The 16,195-nt window shown below is 43.8% G+C and overlaps 1 protein-coding gene across 1 annotated transcript; it reads left to right on the top strand.

Moving 5' to 3' along the window:
- Window positions 1-2,582: 2,582 nt before the first annotated feature.
- On the top strand, window positions 2,583-3,464 carry LOC105028787 (amine sulfotransferase-like). Its single transcript, XM_034293432.1, has 2 exons — window positions 2,583-2,867; window positions 3,307-3,464. Exons 1-2 carry the CDS (start codon window positions 2,648-2,650, stop codon window positions 3,432-3,434), a joined length of 348 nt encoding a protein of 115 aa, XP_034149323.1. The 5' UTR covers window positions 2,583-2,647; the 3' UTR covers window positions 3,435-3,464.
- Window positions 3,465-16,195: the final 12,731 nt, after the last annotated feature.

Here is a 16,195-nt window from a genome sequence, read left to right as displayed (position 1 = left end):
CACGCAAGTTGGAACAGCCTATGATTTCAATTGTTTAATTTTATCTAGGTGTAAGTTTGAATCCAGCCCTCAGTTGGTGATGTTGGTTTCCATTGACTGTTGTTACAATATTTAGTTCTCAACAAATTAGTGAAGATTTCAATCTTTAATAGATTTAGTTTATCGAGACCAGATGTATGATTTAAGTGTTCCCCTAATTTCTTTGGGCGGTGTATAAATGCAGTGTTTTGTTTTTGACAGATGTAAAAGGACCATGTGATCCGAAAGTGTGGAGGAGTTCTTCCGGTGGTACTCATCACATTTATACTTTATTGACAGACGAAATATGGAGTTAAAAGGCTTTGCTTAAAGAGCATTGGCCCATATTCCACACACACACACACACACACTGCAGTTGTATATGTTCACTGTAGGCCCCTCTAAACTTATTTTGCAGTGCAATGATGCTGTTCTGTTGTCTTTATCCAATTAAGATCAGCACTGCACTTTTAAACAATCATATATGTATGTGTTTACATTACCTTTAAGTTACTTAGCATATGTGTCACTTGTCTTTTCAGTACATTTTCAGTGGGTATGGCGTTATTTGGGAGATGTGCAGTGTTGTTTTTGCACCAAACATACATTTTGGAATTATGACCAAAAAGTTCGACCTTGGTTTCATCAGAACATAACACATTTTCCCACATACTTTTGGGGGACTTGATGTTTGTTTTTGCTAACTTCAGCCAGGCTTGGATGTTTTTCTTTGTAAGAAAAAGCTTCCATCTTGCCACCCTACCCCATAGCCCATTCATATAAAGAATACAGGAAATTGTTGTCACATGTAGCACACAGCCAGTACTTGCCAGAAATTCCTGCAGTTCCTTTAATGTTGTTGTCTTCACTGTGTTCCATGGTGTATCAAATGCTTTGGAAATTATTTAGTACCCTTCTCCTGACTGATATCTTCCAACAATGAGATCCCTCTGATGCTTTGGAAGCTCTCAGCAGACCATGCCTTTTGCTCTGAGATGTAACTAAGAAAATGTCAGGAAAACCCTACTAGAACAGCTGAAATGTATTTGTGATTAATCAGAGTCACTTTGAATGATGGCAGGTGTGTAATGATTTTCTATTTAACATGAGTTTGAATTTGATTGGTTAATTCTCAACACAGCCACATCCAGTTAAAAGAGGGTGTGCACACTTATGCAACCAGGTTATTTTAAGGTTTTTATTTTTCATTTGTTTGTTTTTCAATTGAATTGTTCACATTATAGGTCACATTAAAAGTGGAATAAGTTCTGACATGATTTATCTTTGTCTCATTCTTTTACATCACAAAAACCTGGCATTTTCACAGGGGTTTGTAGACTTTTTATATCCACTGTACATACTATTTCACACTAGCTACATCATGAATCATGAAGCCATCAATGTGTTGGAACTGGACAATAAAAAGTATATTTTGTGTCATATGCATTTCACAAAGAAGATGTTTACAAAGATGCCTTCATACATTTATATTTATCAATGCAATAACAATAAATATAAATATCGTCAGTCGGAAATGTAGAATACAAATGTATAAATTTATTGAGAAATTTAATCAGTACTTCAATACGTCAGGGGATGAACTGCAAATCTTAATCATTTGTTTTGTTTTGTCAGTCACCTTCCACAGCATGGCAGGGTATTTGGAGGCTAGCCCACACCTGACTGAGACCTAAATTAGCCTAGCCATTGTCAAATTGTCAGTCCAAGGTGATCTGAACTATTCAGTAATCTGTAATGTTATACTATGCTGTAGTAAGATATTACAGTAATATATGTTATGTTACACAGTGCTAAAAAAATATGCACTAATTGATACAAGTTACGTTGTACAGTAGTAAAAAAAATGATCCATGCATCCATGGAACCGTTCTTCGATGGGGACATGTCGGTCCAGTGGTGGGAGGCTGTCGGTTTGATCATGTCAGAGGATGGCACCACAACCAGGACAAATAGTACATCATGTTCCTCACCTACGAAGAAATGATCAAGGTAAGTAGATGACACACGATCCCACAGACCCGAGGGCCACTCTAATAAGGCTACACTTTTCACTGGGACTCGCCCCAGTGTTTTACACAAAAGGCTCAGACTTTCCATTTAAGACGGCCGGCACCTGTGTCTCACTGGGCTTTGGCTACGCCCACTGGTGCTTTCCAGCCTGCAACATGCACCAATACTAGCATTGATCTAAACACCTCACAGAGACTCTGTTATGTCTCCTCCGTGTTGTCCATGGCAATGGAAACGTCACGTTCCGAATGTGAGATCAATGTACTTGCACAGTTGTTAACCAGATAGTTTGGCTCCTGGGTGCTGACTGGCTGAAGTGCTTGAGTCTTAAATATTGATTGGCTAAGAGTTGGGTTAAATGACTTTACAACGTGTATGTTTTTTTTACTATTCCGTTGATGTTGCCCAGTTTATCATGGCAATAAGGCCCTTGGGAGGAGTGTTTAATATGACCATTATAATGTATTGTTGGGCTGTAGCTAGGAACTATTTTGGTCACAGTGCTTGAGTCAGAGTATCACTGGTTTCATCAGGGTCAAAACATGCACTGCTGCATGTAATCCAGCAGTAATCCAGTCGCACATGGCTCAGCTCTTTCATGTTTCACGCTATTATTGGATGTTTCCTCCTGAAACAGGACGTGAGGTCGGTGGTAGTGTGTCTGGCGGAGTTCCTGGTGAAGAATCTGTCTGGAGCAGCGATTGACAGCATAGTGAAACTGGTCACCTTCCATAATATGGAGAAAGATGACAAGGCCAACTACAAGTTCCTACCTGAAGACATCAAGGACAAAAACAAGGGGAATTTCCTCCGCAAAGGTAACGATCAGAGGGGAGGAGTAGAGAGGAGCAGAGTGGAGGAGTGGAGAGGAAGAGAGGAGTGGAGGGGAGCAGAGGGGAGGAGAGTGGAGAGTAAGAGAGGAGTGGAGGGGAGGAGAGTGGAGAGGAGAAGAGATGAGAAAGAGAATAAAAGCGGAGAGGATAAGATATAGAAGAGAGGAGGACGTTCTCTATGGACAAACACCAGAGGGTTGTTTGTTCGTGCTGTTGCAGTCACCTAATTGCGGCAGATTGGATGGTGGTACATTTATGCTGTGGTCAGATCCCGAAGCTGCTCCTTAATGACATGTATCTCTAACTCCCTCTCTGTTCCTCTCCATTGTTGTCTCTATCTCTGCTTCTCTGTCTGTCGCTCACTCCTCCCTCCATCTCTCGATCTCCTTTCTGTTCTTTCCCTCCATCTCTCTCTCTCTCTCAGAGACAATAGGAGACTGGAAGAACTCATTGACAGTGGCCCAGAGTGAAGGTTTTGACCGGTTCCACCAGGAGAAGATGAAGGACTTACCTCTCAACTTCATCCGAGACATCACTGAGCTGCCGGGCTGATACAGACATACATACACACACATATGCGAATGCGCGCACACACACACACACACACACACAAACACACACACACACACACACGCACAGAAATAAAGACATGCACCATAGACACTGACTGACAGACACACACATATTCTCCCACCTGCACACAAACACGCACACACAATATTATGTTCAATATGAATGTCAAACATTTGTTTAGTAATGTGAATGAAAATGAAATAAATACCTTAAGGATATCTTTCCCAGTTTATTATCTCAATACTTATCCATAAACCCCCCAGAGGTTGATTGTCACATGAGGCAATGTGACATCACCAGGTTATTAAATAACTGTGTAGGAGCTAGAGAGTTATGTTTTACTTACTGTGTCACATAGGCTATTTCTCTCATTGGGCAATGGCCGGGAGTACGTTGCACTACACATACTCCAGTGTGAACTCAATAACAGCTGTGTAGCTGGAGAATGGGCTGGTCTACCTCAACCTCATGTGCACTAGCAAAAAGCATCAGTGTTGATCAAACACGGTGATAACCATCAGCCTCACATGGCTGGGTAAAACATTCTTGGAGGAAGCAATGGTTTGGTGTTTGACCATCCTGTGGCTGCTTTTGAGATGGTCGTCACAAAATTGGGTGGAGAGAATAATGGCAAAGAAAATTATGTACAGTGAGGGAAAAAATCAGATTTTCTGTTTGCCCATTGACAAAGAAAATATCAGTCTATAATATAAATGGTAGGTTTATTTGAACAGTGAGAGAGAGAATAACAAAAATAAATCCAGAAAAAAAGTCAGAAATGGTATAAATTAATTTGCAATTTAATGAGTGAAATAAGTATTCAACCCCTCTGCAAAACATGATTTAGTACTTGGTGGCAAATCCCTTGTTTGCAAACACAGAGGTCAAATGTTTCTTGTAGTTGGCCACCAGGTTTGCACACATCTCAGGACGGATTATGTCCCATTCCTTTTTGCAGATCTTCTCCAAGTCATTAAGGTTTTGAGGCTGACGTTTGGCAACTCGAACCTTCAGCTCCCTCCACATATTTTCTATGGGATTAAGGTCTGGAGACTGGCTAGGCCACTCCAGGACCTTTATGTGTTTCTTCTTGAGCCAATCCTTTGTTGCCTTGACCGTGTGTCCACGACCCATTTTCAATGCCCTGGCTGAGGGAAGGAGGTTATCACCCAAGATTTGGCGGTTCATGGCCCCGTCCAACGTCCCTTTGATGCGGTGAAGTAGTCCCGTCCCCATCCATCCATCCATCCATCATCTTCCACTTATCCGGGGCCGGGTCGCGGGTGCAGCAGTCTAAGCAGGGATGCCCAGACTTCCCTCTCCCCAGACACTTCCTCTAGCTCTTCCGGGGGGACACCGAGGCGTTCCCAGGCCAGCCTGGAGACATAGTCCCTCCAGCGTGTCCTAGGTCTTCCCCGGGGCCTCCACCCGGTGGGACGGGACCGGAACACCTTCCCAGGAATGCCGAAACAGATGCCCAAGCCACCTCAGCTGACCCCTCTCGATGTGGAGCAGCAGCGGCTCTACTCTGAGCTCCTCCTGGGTGACCGAGCTTCTCACCCTATCTCTAAGGGATCGCCCAGCCACCCTGCGGAGAAAGCTCATTTCAGCCACCTGTATCCGGGATCTTGTCCTTTCGGTCATGACCCAAAGCTCATGACCATAGGTGAGAGTAGGAACGTAGATTGACCGGTAAATCGAGAGCTTCGCCTTGCGGCTCAGCTCTTTCTTCACTACGACAGAACAATACATCGACTGCATTACTGCAGAAGCTGCACCGATCCGTTTGTCAATCTCCCGCTCCATCCTTTCCTCACTCATGAACAAGACCCCTAGATACATAAACTCCTCCACTTGAGGCAGGCACTCTCCACCAACCTGAAGTGGGCAAGCCACCCTTTTCCGACTGAGGACCATGGCCTCGGATTTGGAGGTACTGATCTTCATCCCCATCGCTTCACACTCGGCTGCAAACCATCCCAGTGCATGCTGAAGGTCCTGGTTAGAAGGGGCCAACACGACAACATCATCTGCAAAGAGCAGAGACGAAATTGTGTGGTCACCAAACCTGACACCCTCCGGCCCCTGGCTGCACCTAGAAATTCTGTCCATAAAAATTACGAACAGAACCGGTGACAAAGGGCAGCCCTGCCGGAGTCCAACATGCACTGGGAACAAGTCTGACTTAAAGCCGGCAATGCGGACCAAGCTCCTGCTTCGGTTGTACAAGGACCTGACAGCCCTTAGCAAAGGACCCAGGACCCCATATTCCCAAAGCACTCTCCACAAGATGCCGCGAGGGACACAGTCGAATGCCTTCGCCAAATCCACAAAACACATGTGGATTGGTTGGGCAAACTCCCATGAACCCTCCAACACCCCATAGAGTGTTCCACGGCCCAGACGAAAACCACACTGTTCCTCCTGAATCCGAGGTTCTACTATCGGCCGTATTCTCCTCTCCAGAACCCTGGCATAGACTTTCCCGGGGAGGCTGAGAAGTGTGATCCCCCTATAGTTGGAACACACCCTCCAGTCCCCCTTCTTAAAAAGAGGGACCACCACCCCGGTCTGCCATCCCAGAGGCACTGTCCCCGACCGCCACGCGATGTTGCACAGGCGTGTCAACCAAGACAGCCCCACAACATACTCAGGGTACTCAGGGCGGATCTCATCCACCCCCGGTGCCTTGCCACCCAGGCCCGAGTTTTTGCCTCCACAACCACTCGGGCTGCAGCCCGCTTGGCCTGTCGGTACCCGTCAGCTGCCTCAGGAGTCCCACAAGCCAACCAGGCCTGATAGGACTCCTTCTTTAGCTTGACGGCATCCCTTACTTCCGGTGTCCACCACCGGGTTCGGGGATTGCCGCCTCGACAGGCACCGGAGACCTTACGGCCACAGCTCAGAGAGGCAGCTTCGACAATGGCGGTGGAGAACATGGTCCCCTCGGACTCAATATCTCCAGCCTCCCTCGGGATCCAGTCGAAGCTCTGCCGGAGGTGCGAGTTAAATATCTCTTTGACAGGAGACTCGGCCAGACGTTCCCAGCAGACCCTTACAGTACGCTTGGGCCTGCCGAGTCTGTCCAGCTTCCTCCCCCTCCATCGGATCCAACTCACCACCAGGTGGTGATCAGTTGACAGCTCCGCCCCTCTCTTCACCCGAGTGTCCAAGACATACGCTGCAGGTCAGATGAGACGACAACAAAGTCGATCATCGACCTGCGGCCTAGGGTGTCCTGGTGCCACGTGCTGGTGGACACCCTTATGCATGAACATGGTGTTCGTTATGGACAAACTGTGACTAGCACAGAAGTCAGTTCAGATCAGGGGGGCCGTTCCTCCCAATCACGCCCCTCCAGGTGTCACTGTCGTTGCCCACGTGGGCGTTGAAGTCCCCCAGTAGAACGATAGAGTCCCCAGTTGGAGCACTTTCCAGCACCCCTCCCAGAGACTCCAAGAAGGTTGGGTACTCTGCACTGCCGTTCGGCCCGTAGGCACAAACAACAGTGAGAGACCTATCCCCGACCCGTAGGCGCAGGGAAACGACCCTCTCGTTCACCGGGGTAAACTCCAACACATGGCGGCAGAGCTGGGGAGCTATAAGCAAACCCACACCAGCCCGCCGCCTCTCACCATGGGCAACTCCAGAGTGGTGAAGAGTCCATCCTCTCTCAAGGAGTGTGGTTCCAGAGCCCAAGCCGTGCATAGAGGTGATCCCGACTACCTCTAATCGGAACCTCTCAACCTCACGCACGATCTCAGGCTCCTTTCCCGCCAGCGAGGTGACATTCCACGTCCCTAGAGCCAGTTTCCATCTCCAGAGATCGGGTTGTCTAGGCCCCTGCCTTCGACTGCCGCCCGATCCTCTTCGCACCGGCCCCTTATGGTCCCTCCTGTGGGTGGTGAACCCACGGGAAGGCGGCCCCACGTCGCCCGTTCGGGCTGAGCCCCGCCGGGCCCCATGGAGAAAGGCCCGGCCACCAGGCGCTCGCATACGAGCCCCAACCCCGGGCCTGGCTCCAGGGTGGGGCCCCGGCTGTGCCATACCGGGCGACGTCACGGAACTCAAAATCTTACGCATCATTAAGGGGGTTTTGAACCGCTCTTAGTCTGACCCGTCGCCTAAGCTCCATGAACTGCCACCTTAACGTAGTGGAGGGGTTTGAGTACCTGAGTGACCCTAGGAGCTATGTTGTCTGAGGCTATATGCCCCTGGTTGGGTCTGTCCCGTTCCCTTAGCAGAAAAACAACCCCAAAGCATAATGTTTCCACCTCCATGTTTGATGGTAGGGATGGTGTTCTTGGGGTCATATGCAGCATTCCTCATCCTCCAAACACAGCAAGTTGAGTTGATGCCAAAGAGCTTGATTTTGGTCATCTGACCTCAAAACTTACACCAAGTTCTCCTCTGAATCATTCAGATGTTCATTGGCAAACTTCAGATGTGCCGGTACATGTGCATTCTTGAGCAGGGGGACCTTGTGGTCGCTGCAGGATTTCAGTCCTTCACGGCGTAATGGGTTACCAATTGTTTTCTTGGTGACTTTGGTCCCAGCTGCCTTGAGATCATTGACAAGATCCTCCCGTGTAGTTCTGGGCAGATTCCTCACCGTTCTCATGATCATTGCAACACCACGAGGTGAGATCTTGCATGGAGCCCCAGACTGAGGGAGACAGTTCTTTTATGTTTCTTCCATTTGCGAATAATCGCACCAACTGTTGTCACCTTCTCACCAAGCTTCTTGGCGATGGACTTGTAGCCCATTCCAGCCTTGTGTAGGTCTACAATCTTGTCCCTGACATCCTTGGACAGCTCTTTGGTCTTGGGCATGGAGTTTGGAATCTGGTTGATTGATTGCTTCAGTGGACAGGTGTTTTTTATACAGCTAACAAACTGAGATTAGGAGCACTCCTAAAATGCGGTGAAATAGAATGTCTAGATAATTGTGGAAATCATAAGAAAATTATGATATATAACCTATACATTGGACCTAGCACAGATTTAATAAAACATTTTATACATTAAATATATCCATCCCAAATAATATAGGATTACAAAGTCAGCTGACATAAAAATAGCCAAGCTACTTACAGGGCTTGGCTGAAATTTAAAAGTTGAATTAGTGGAATGTGGGAAGGCTGAATTAAGAAATGTTTTCATTTCATTGTGTGGAAAAAGAAACTTCTAAATGTGTTTATTACTAGAATAAATACATACCTGACTAAAACAAGCCCTGGACTAGGCTATTTATAGGCTTACATTTAATATGAAAATTAAACTTCAATTAAACCCAGTGGTGTAGTCTATATTTTTGTAGTGAGTATACTATGATTTCCCCTCCCAGCCTCATACTCGCCTGTCCCAGAGCAACACCCCATACACTAAGCACTGTGACGTTTCCATATACAAACTAGTATACACGGACAACTGCTTCAGTATTGATGGCGTTTATTGAAAGCCCTGGAAAAACACTTAAAGTTGAGAACAGATGAGACATATTTAACTTTTCGAAAAATGCAACTGAACCTGAACACCACAGGACATCACACACTAAGAAAACCAGCCATGCTCTTCCCTTAGAGATTATCCATCCATAACAGGTTCAAGGTATCAACAGGCCACTCATTAACTAATGTCTCAAGTTTAAGGCGAGTTAATATAACAGTTATATTTAAAGTATCAGTCATTTAATACAATTTATTGGATTATAATATAATCCAATAAAATAAGATATATTAAACTGATAATGAGCACTTTTACTTTTGATACTTTAAGTAGCCTACAGTATATTTTGATAATACTTTTGTACTATTACTTAAGGACAATGTTGAATGCAGGACTTGTAACTGACAAGTAATTTGTAACTCTACAACACTGTTTTTTTCTACTTTTACTGCAATACACGATCTTCCACCTCTGTAAATCACCAACAACAGTTGTGCATGAATACCTGCAGCTGTGTTTAACACTGAAAACATATAGCTCAGGTCAGCGTTTACTCAGGGCTCTTAAGTTTTAAGGACAAGAGTGACACCTTTTTTGAGGAAGTAACCTCCTTTAATGTGCATATGACAATTATTCACCTCAATGATAAATTCATTCATTTTAATGAATTAATACACCCCTGGACTGTAATATTTCAGATGTGTTTTGAGCAAGATTTCTGCTCATGTTCAAAACTTTGTGCACATTCAAAATATATCCGTGTTCTCTGAGATTTGGAGGAGTCGTGATATTTTGAGAGAAATAAAGTACCTTAAAAAAACTATAAAAATAATCTACCTGCACCATAGTCTGCTGTGCATTACGTGATTGCTCTGCTGATAGGGTAAATCTCAGACCGTCTGACAGACACAGAGCCCCGTTTGCTTTTTACGTTGACTGTCACGCTCAATGTGTGACACTTGAGAGCCTGGTGGTTTACCTGCAGCTCCGCTACAGTAGCAGCGAACCTTTAACGTTACCTGCCGGTAACATGGTCTCTAAACAGTCCGCTCACAGTGAAGTCCTGCACGGATCACAGATGCTCGGTTTGTTATAAGAGCAGATTAATGGAGCCGCTCGGTGTTTGGCTAGCTAATAAGCCGTTTGCCTGTTACCTTGAGCTTTGTCTGAAGCTACCCCCCCCCCCCCGGTACCGGTCAGAGAGGCGTGTTTACTTTGTGTCTCAGTCCTCGCTCCGGTCAGTTTTTAATTAGCCTACATTAGTAACAGTTCATTTAGTTATGGTATGAACTTAATCCTAGGGAAGGCAAACAATATAAGACATTTGTAACGAAATCCAAGACTTTATATACCAAATTCAAGGCTTTTATTGAACAATATATCTATGATACTGTCACTTACCAGGTAACAGTAACGTTGCAGTTGGATTGTCGGGCTGGTTTTCTGTAACGGTAATCCGGTCGTCATGATCTGCGGCAGCTGTGTCACCCGACGCGGCAGTAGCTTCAGGGACGGACTTTTTAAAACACTGAAATAGTGTTTTTGGGTCTGTTTACGTTTCATTGGCTCTGCTCTACCTAGCTAGCTAGTTGCGAGAAACAACTTGTTGTTGCTTAGTAACGTTCATTGACATATATACGGTATATAAGGTAACCATAGGTAACCAGGGCACCGCCACGGAAGCCTCAAAGGTCCAAGTGTCAGTGCTTCACAACACAGACGGGGTGAATTTATGAATGAAAATGAGAACGTTCTGTCACAACGATGTTGTTACGTATCATCGCGCTTTTGTAAGTGGGTATACGGATATCCTTGACTTTTCCTAGTGGGTATACGGCGTATACCTGCGTATCACGTAGACTACACCACTGATTAAACCGTTTATTTATTACAATGAAAAGGTCATAATCTGCGATGTACACTGTAGAAGGTCACCTGCTTTCCTACATTTTCAACATCTCTGTTAAGTGGACAGTTGATTGAGAATTAGTTCAGATATGAGCACGACACCGCTGCGATAACTTCTGGTAAGTTGTAACCTAGGCCTACATTTATTTATAAAGCCCTTTTTACAACAGCAGTTGTTACAAAGTGCTTTACAGAGACACCCAGCCTTAAACCCCAAGGAGCAACAGTTGTGTTGAATTTCAGTGGCCAGGAAAAACTCCCTAAGAAGGCCGAATTTTAGGAAGAAACCTAGAGAGGACCCAGGCTCAGAGGGGTGAGCAGTCCTCATCTGGCTGTGCCGGGTGATATATTTAATGACATGACCCTGAGATATTTATTCTGATATAACTATATAGCACAATAATAAGATGGAGATTGCCACATAATATTTTATTCTACCAATAACACCATAAATTCAATTAAATATATATATGCATAGGCCTTTTGCAGAATGACTGCATTGGAGTTTCCATAGCATTAGTAGGATCGTACACTAGGTCTATATGTCCCATTCTTTCCAGGATTGTGTGTAATCTTCTTAATTCCCCAAGTAGTGTATTGGAGATATACAGCATGTCAATTTATGAGGCTTGTTGAACATATCAGAATAATCTGCTTACAATATTGATGAACTTTTATTTTTGTGAAGTTTAAGTGCATCGTGCACGCTGGTAGGGACACGCGCGAACATTTGAAAATGTAATGCCACACATTCAAGCGGTTTCCTGAGTGGCAGCTAATAACTGTAGGCTACCGTGGTCTATGCACTTTCTTAATAACTATAGCATTAACAACATTTTAAATCACTATTTAAGCATACTCATTACTGACTTCAGAGTACTTTTATGACCCAAACAGTGAGTGAGAATAGAATAGGCTGTACAGAACCCATTGTGACCAAATAGTAAATAATAATTAATCCACCAATGGTAAAATGTAGGCCTACCTTAATTTGGCCAGGGATGGGTGTTCATTTTAGGCCCTGTTGTCTCTTGTAAATGTTCTGCCCTCTTCTATTTGCACCTCTGGTTAGATATTAAAGTCATCTTGTTGTACTGTACTTGTACTTGTTCAATGACAATAAAGTTTAAACTAATCTAATCTAAAAAATGTATATATAATATACTCTTTGTGTCAGTGTAACAGCACAATGTCTTGAGATAAACAATTGTGATACAATTAATCAATTGTTTACCCTTATTTGCCTCGAAAAATAAAAAGAGTACTGACAGCCCTCACGGAGCTGAGGATGAAGAGGAAGAGTCAGTTGGATTCGGAGAGCAACGAAGGCCCTTCCCGAAAACGCTTGAGAAAAAGAAAGCACTGCCAAGCGGATTTCCTTGGTGCCCCCTGGAGTGTGTAGTTCCCCGGTCAACACAGAGCCGTCTCCCTGAAGGAGAAGACTCATGTAGCAGATGGGTGATGAAAACCAGGGCTTCAGCCAGAAGGAAACTACTGCCGCAGAAGGCAAGACAATGGAACCCACCGACCCAACATGACCATGCATGCTGGTCTGTCCAGAGTTCCAAGAGAAAGAGGGACACGTCTTCCCTGGACTTGGACACAGAGGACCTCAGTGTGGCCAAGAAGAGCCGTGTGAGCGTCGCCTCAATTTCAGCATGTTCCTGGTGGATGCCTCTGCCCAAGCTCTGGGAAATATGCCGCAACGTTTTGGGGCGTTTGCAGGCACAATTTTTTGGCAAAGGTCAGACAATTTGCTTCTTCAAATGGACACTCTCCAAGTGAAGCTGATCGACTTCGGCTGCAGCGACCTGCTGAAGGAGGAGTCGTACCACAAGTATTCTGGTGAGCTGGGCTTTAGACCGACACCCCTCTGTCTCAGGCACCACTGAGTACTGCCCGCTGAGTACTGAGTACTGGTCAAAATAAAATAAGTATTTTGACCAAATACTTATTTTACTGAGGAATTTACCAATGAATTCATTAAAAATCCTACAATGTGATTTTCTGGTAGTTTTATGACCAAATGACAATGTCATTTTGTCTCTCGTAGTTGAAGTGTACCTATGATGAAAATTACAGGCCTCTATCATCTTTTTAAGTGGGAGAACTTGCACAATTTTTGCAGACTAAATACTTTTTTGCCCCACTGTATGTCCACACGGCTAAGGTCAGTGTCTTTATCAGGTGTCACAAGAACATGTATAATATATTCTGTGTCACCAGTTCCCTATCATATCATATTCTGTATGATTAGAAACATTTCAGATATGTTGATACTGTATGATGTCATACCTGTCAGGTCTTAGAAACTGTATATTGTCACGTCTATCAGATTTCCTGTTTAAAAAATATTATGTTATAGCTACCTATCAAATTGTATGTCCCTGCTTGATGTTATACCTACAAGATATTTATGTATTTTCAATATTGTATATGATAAATATATCAGATAAAATCTGATTCTGTCCCCCGGGACAGAAAGTACAGGGTTCTGAATGTACATGCTAGAAGAAAACTTTGAAGCGCATGCTAGCGGCCTATACACGCAAACATTATCATAACGCGCAATTGGAATTATGGATGAATTTATCAGAGGCTGTTTTTTTATTATTATTATTTTTGGTCAATTTGAGATCCGGGGCTATCCATAAAAAATCCATGGCTATAGCCCCTGACACCCAGGCCTAACGACGCCACCATGTATATATATATATATATATATATATATATATATATATATATATATATAGCTCTGGAAAAAGAGCTCCTAAGTTTTTTTAAATCAGCATCTCTACATGTATGGCAGCCATTCCATTCCAGTGTTTGTTAAATTCCAACACAGGCACACCTCATTTTACTTAATGAGGTACTGATTAGGTGATTACCTGAAACAAATCTAATTTAACGAGGAAAAGTATAAAAACCACTGCTGTTGTCATCACTAACCTCTTGCAATGGGACCAGCGGGATGGCAAAAAAAGCAAGTAATACCTCAAAGGTAATTTGAATAAAAAAAGAACTATTCAGCATGACAAAAGAGTTGAAAAGAAAAGCGTTGAGTGAGGAAAATAAGGGTTTGTATACAGTGAGCGTCAGGTTGCTTCCATTCTGAAAATTTCAAAGATGGCAGTTCATAAGAACAAGGTCAAGCAACAGACATTGGGGACAACAAAGCAACAGACTGGCAGAGGGCGAAAACGACTGTCCAATGACCAAGATGACCGTCAACTCATTTGAATGTCACTCAACAACCGTAGGATGACATCAAGTGACCTACAAAAAGAATGGCAAACAGTAGCTAGGGTGAAGTGCACAGTGAGGTCGGTTTGAAACAGGCTCCTAGGGGCAGGGCTGAAGTCGTGCAAAGCTAGAAAAAGGCCCTTCATCAATGAGAAGCAAAGAAGTGCCAGGCTGAAGTTTGCAAAAGGCCATAAGGATTGGACCGTAGAGGAATGAAGTAAGGTCATCTTCTCTGATGATTAACATTTTCACCTGGTCGTCTGATGGTTAGACGGAGACCTGGAGAGGCCTACAAGCCACAATGTTTCGCACCCACTGTGAAATTTGGTGGAGGATCGGTGATGACCTGGGGATGCTTCAGCAAGGCTGGAATCGGGTAGATTTGTCTTTTGAAGGACACATGAATCAAGCCAAGTACAAGGTTATCCTGGAAGAAAACATGCTTCCTTCTGCTCTGACAATGTTCCCCAACTCTGATAATTGGTTTTTCCAGCAGGACAATGCCACACAGTCAGGTCAATTAAGGTGTGAAAGGAGAACCACCAGATCAAGACCCTGTCATGGCCAGCCCAATCTCCAGGTCTGAACCCCATTGAAATCCTCTGGAATTTGATCAAGAGGAAGATGGATGGTCACAAGTCATCAAACAAATCCGAGCTACTTTAGTTTTTGTGCCAGGAGTGGCATAAAGTCACCCAACAGCAATGTGACAGACTGGTGGAGAGCATGCCAAGATGCATGAAAGCTGTGATTAAAAATCAGGGTTATTCCACCAAATATTGATTTTTGAACTCTTCCTAAGTTAAAACATTAGTATTCGGTAGTTGAAAAATGAATATTAATTTGTTTTTTTGCATTATTTGAGGTCTGAAAACAATGCATATTTATTTCGTTATTTTGACCAGTTGTTGTTTTCTACAAATAAATACTCTAAATGACAATATTTTTATTTGGAATTTGGGTGTAATGTTGTCAGTAGTTAATAGAATGAAACAAACATTTTTATTTTACTCAAACACATACCTATGAATAGTAAAACCAGAGAAACTGATAATTTAGCAGTGGCAATTTTTTCCAGAGCTGTATATACATTTCTTTGCAGGTTTTTTAGTGGTGAATGCAGTTAAGGTGGATGGACACGTTGGGGTGAGCTTGTACAAATTGTAGCCCCTTTTTCCTATTTGTAGTGGAGATGAGTGGTACCCGGTGGGGTCTTCTGCTGTTGTAGCCCATCCGCCTCAAGGTTGTGCGTGTTGTGGCTTCACAAATGCTTTGCTGCATACCTCGGTTGTAACGAGTGGTTATTTCAGTCAAAGTTGCTCTTCTGTCAGCTTGAATCAGTCGGCCCATTCTCCTCTGACCTCTAGCATCAACAAGGTATTTTCGCCCACAGGACTGCCGCATACTGGATGTTTTTCCCTTTTCACACCATTCTTTGTAAACCCTAGAAATGTTTTTGCGTGAAAATCCCAGTAACTGAGCAGATTGTGAAATACTCAGACCAGCCCGTCTGGCACCAACAACCATGCCACGCTCAAAATTGCTTAAATCACCTTTCTTTCCCATTCTGACATTCAGTTTGGAGTTCAGGAGATTGTCTTGACCAGGACCACACCCCTAAATGTATTGAAGCAACTGCCATGTGATTGGTTGATTAGATAATTGCATTAATGAGAAATTGAACAGGTGTTCCTAATAATCCTTTAGGTGAGTGTATATTATCCACATAGATAGATGAAACCGATTCTTCCACAAGGGGCGCCACAGGCCATGCCTTAATGCATTTTTCATATGCAATTTCCACCCCGATTGACCTAGAATGGTTGTTCCCCAGGATGTACAAAATTGCATCAAGAACCTATCATGTCTGCCATGTTAGATATCTTTTTGTGAAAATTTCATGAAACCTAAATAAATCTACATAAAATCAACAATAACTCAGCAAATGTGTCTAATAGATGTCTCCTTATAGGGTGTTTAAAACTAAGAGAAATAATACAAGATGGCGGACAATATGGCTGACCACAGTAAAAAAATATATGAAAGCACTTACCATGTGATTATTTCTGCTGCCATATGCATACATGTTATGACTGATTCCCTGTGCTCACCATGTCACAGGAGAACCCTATCCCATGGTT

Source organism: Esox lucius, chromosome 7, assembly GCF_011004845.1.
Source record: "Esox lucius isolate fEsoLuc1 chromosome 7, fEsoLuc1.pri, whole genome shotgun sequence".
Lineage (NCBI taxonomy): Eukaryota > Metazoa > Chordata > Actinopteri > Esociformes > Esocidae > Esox > Esox lucius.
This window is presented reverse-complemented; position numbering and strand designations above follow the sequence as displayed.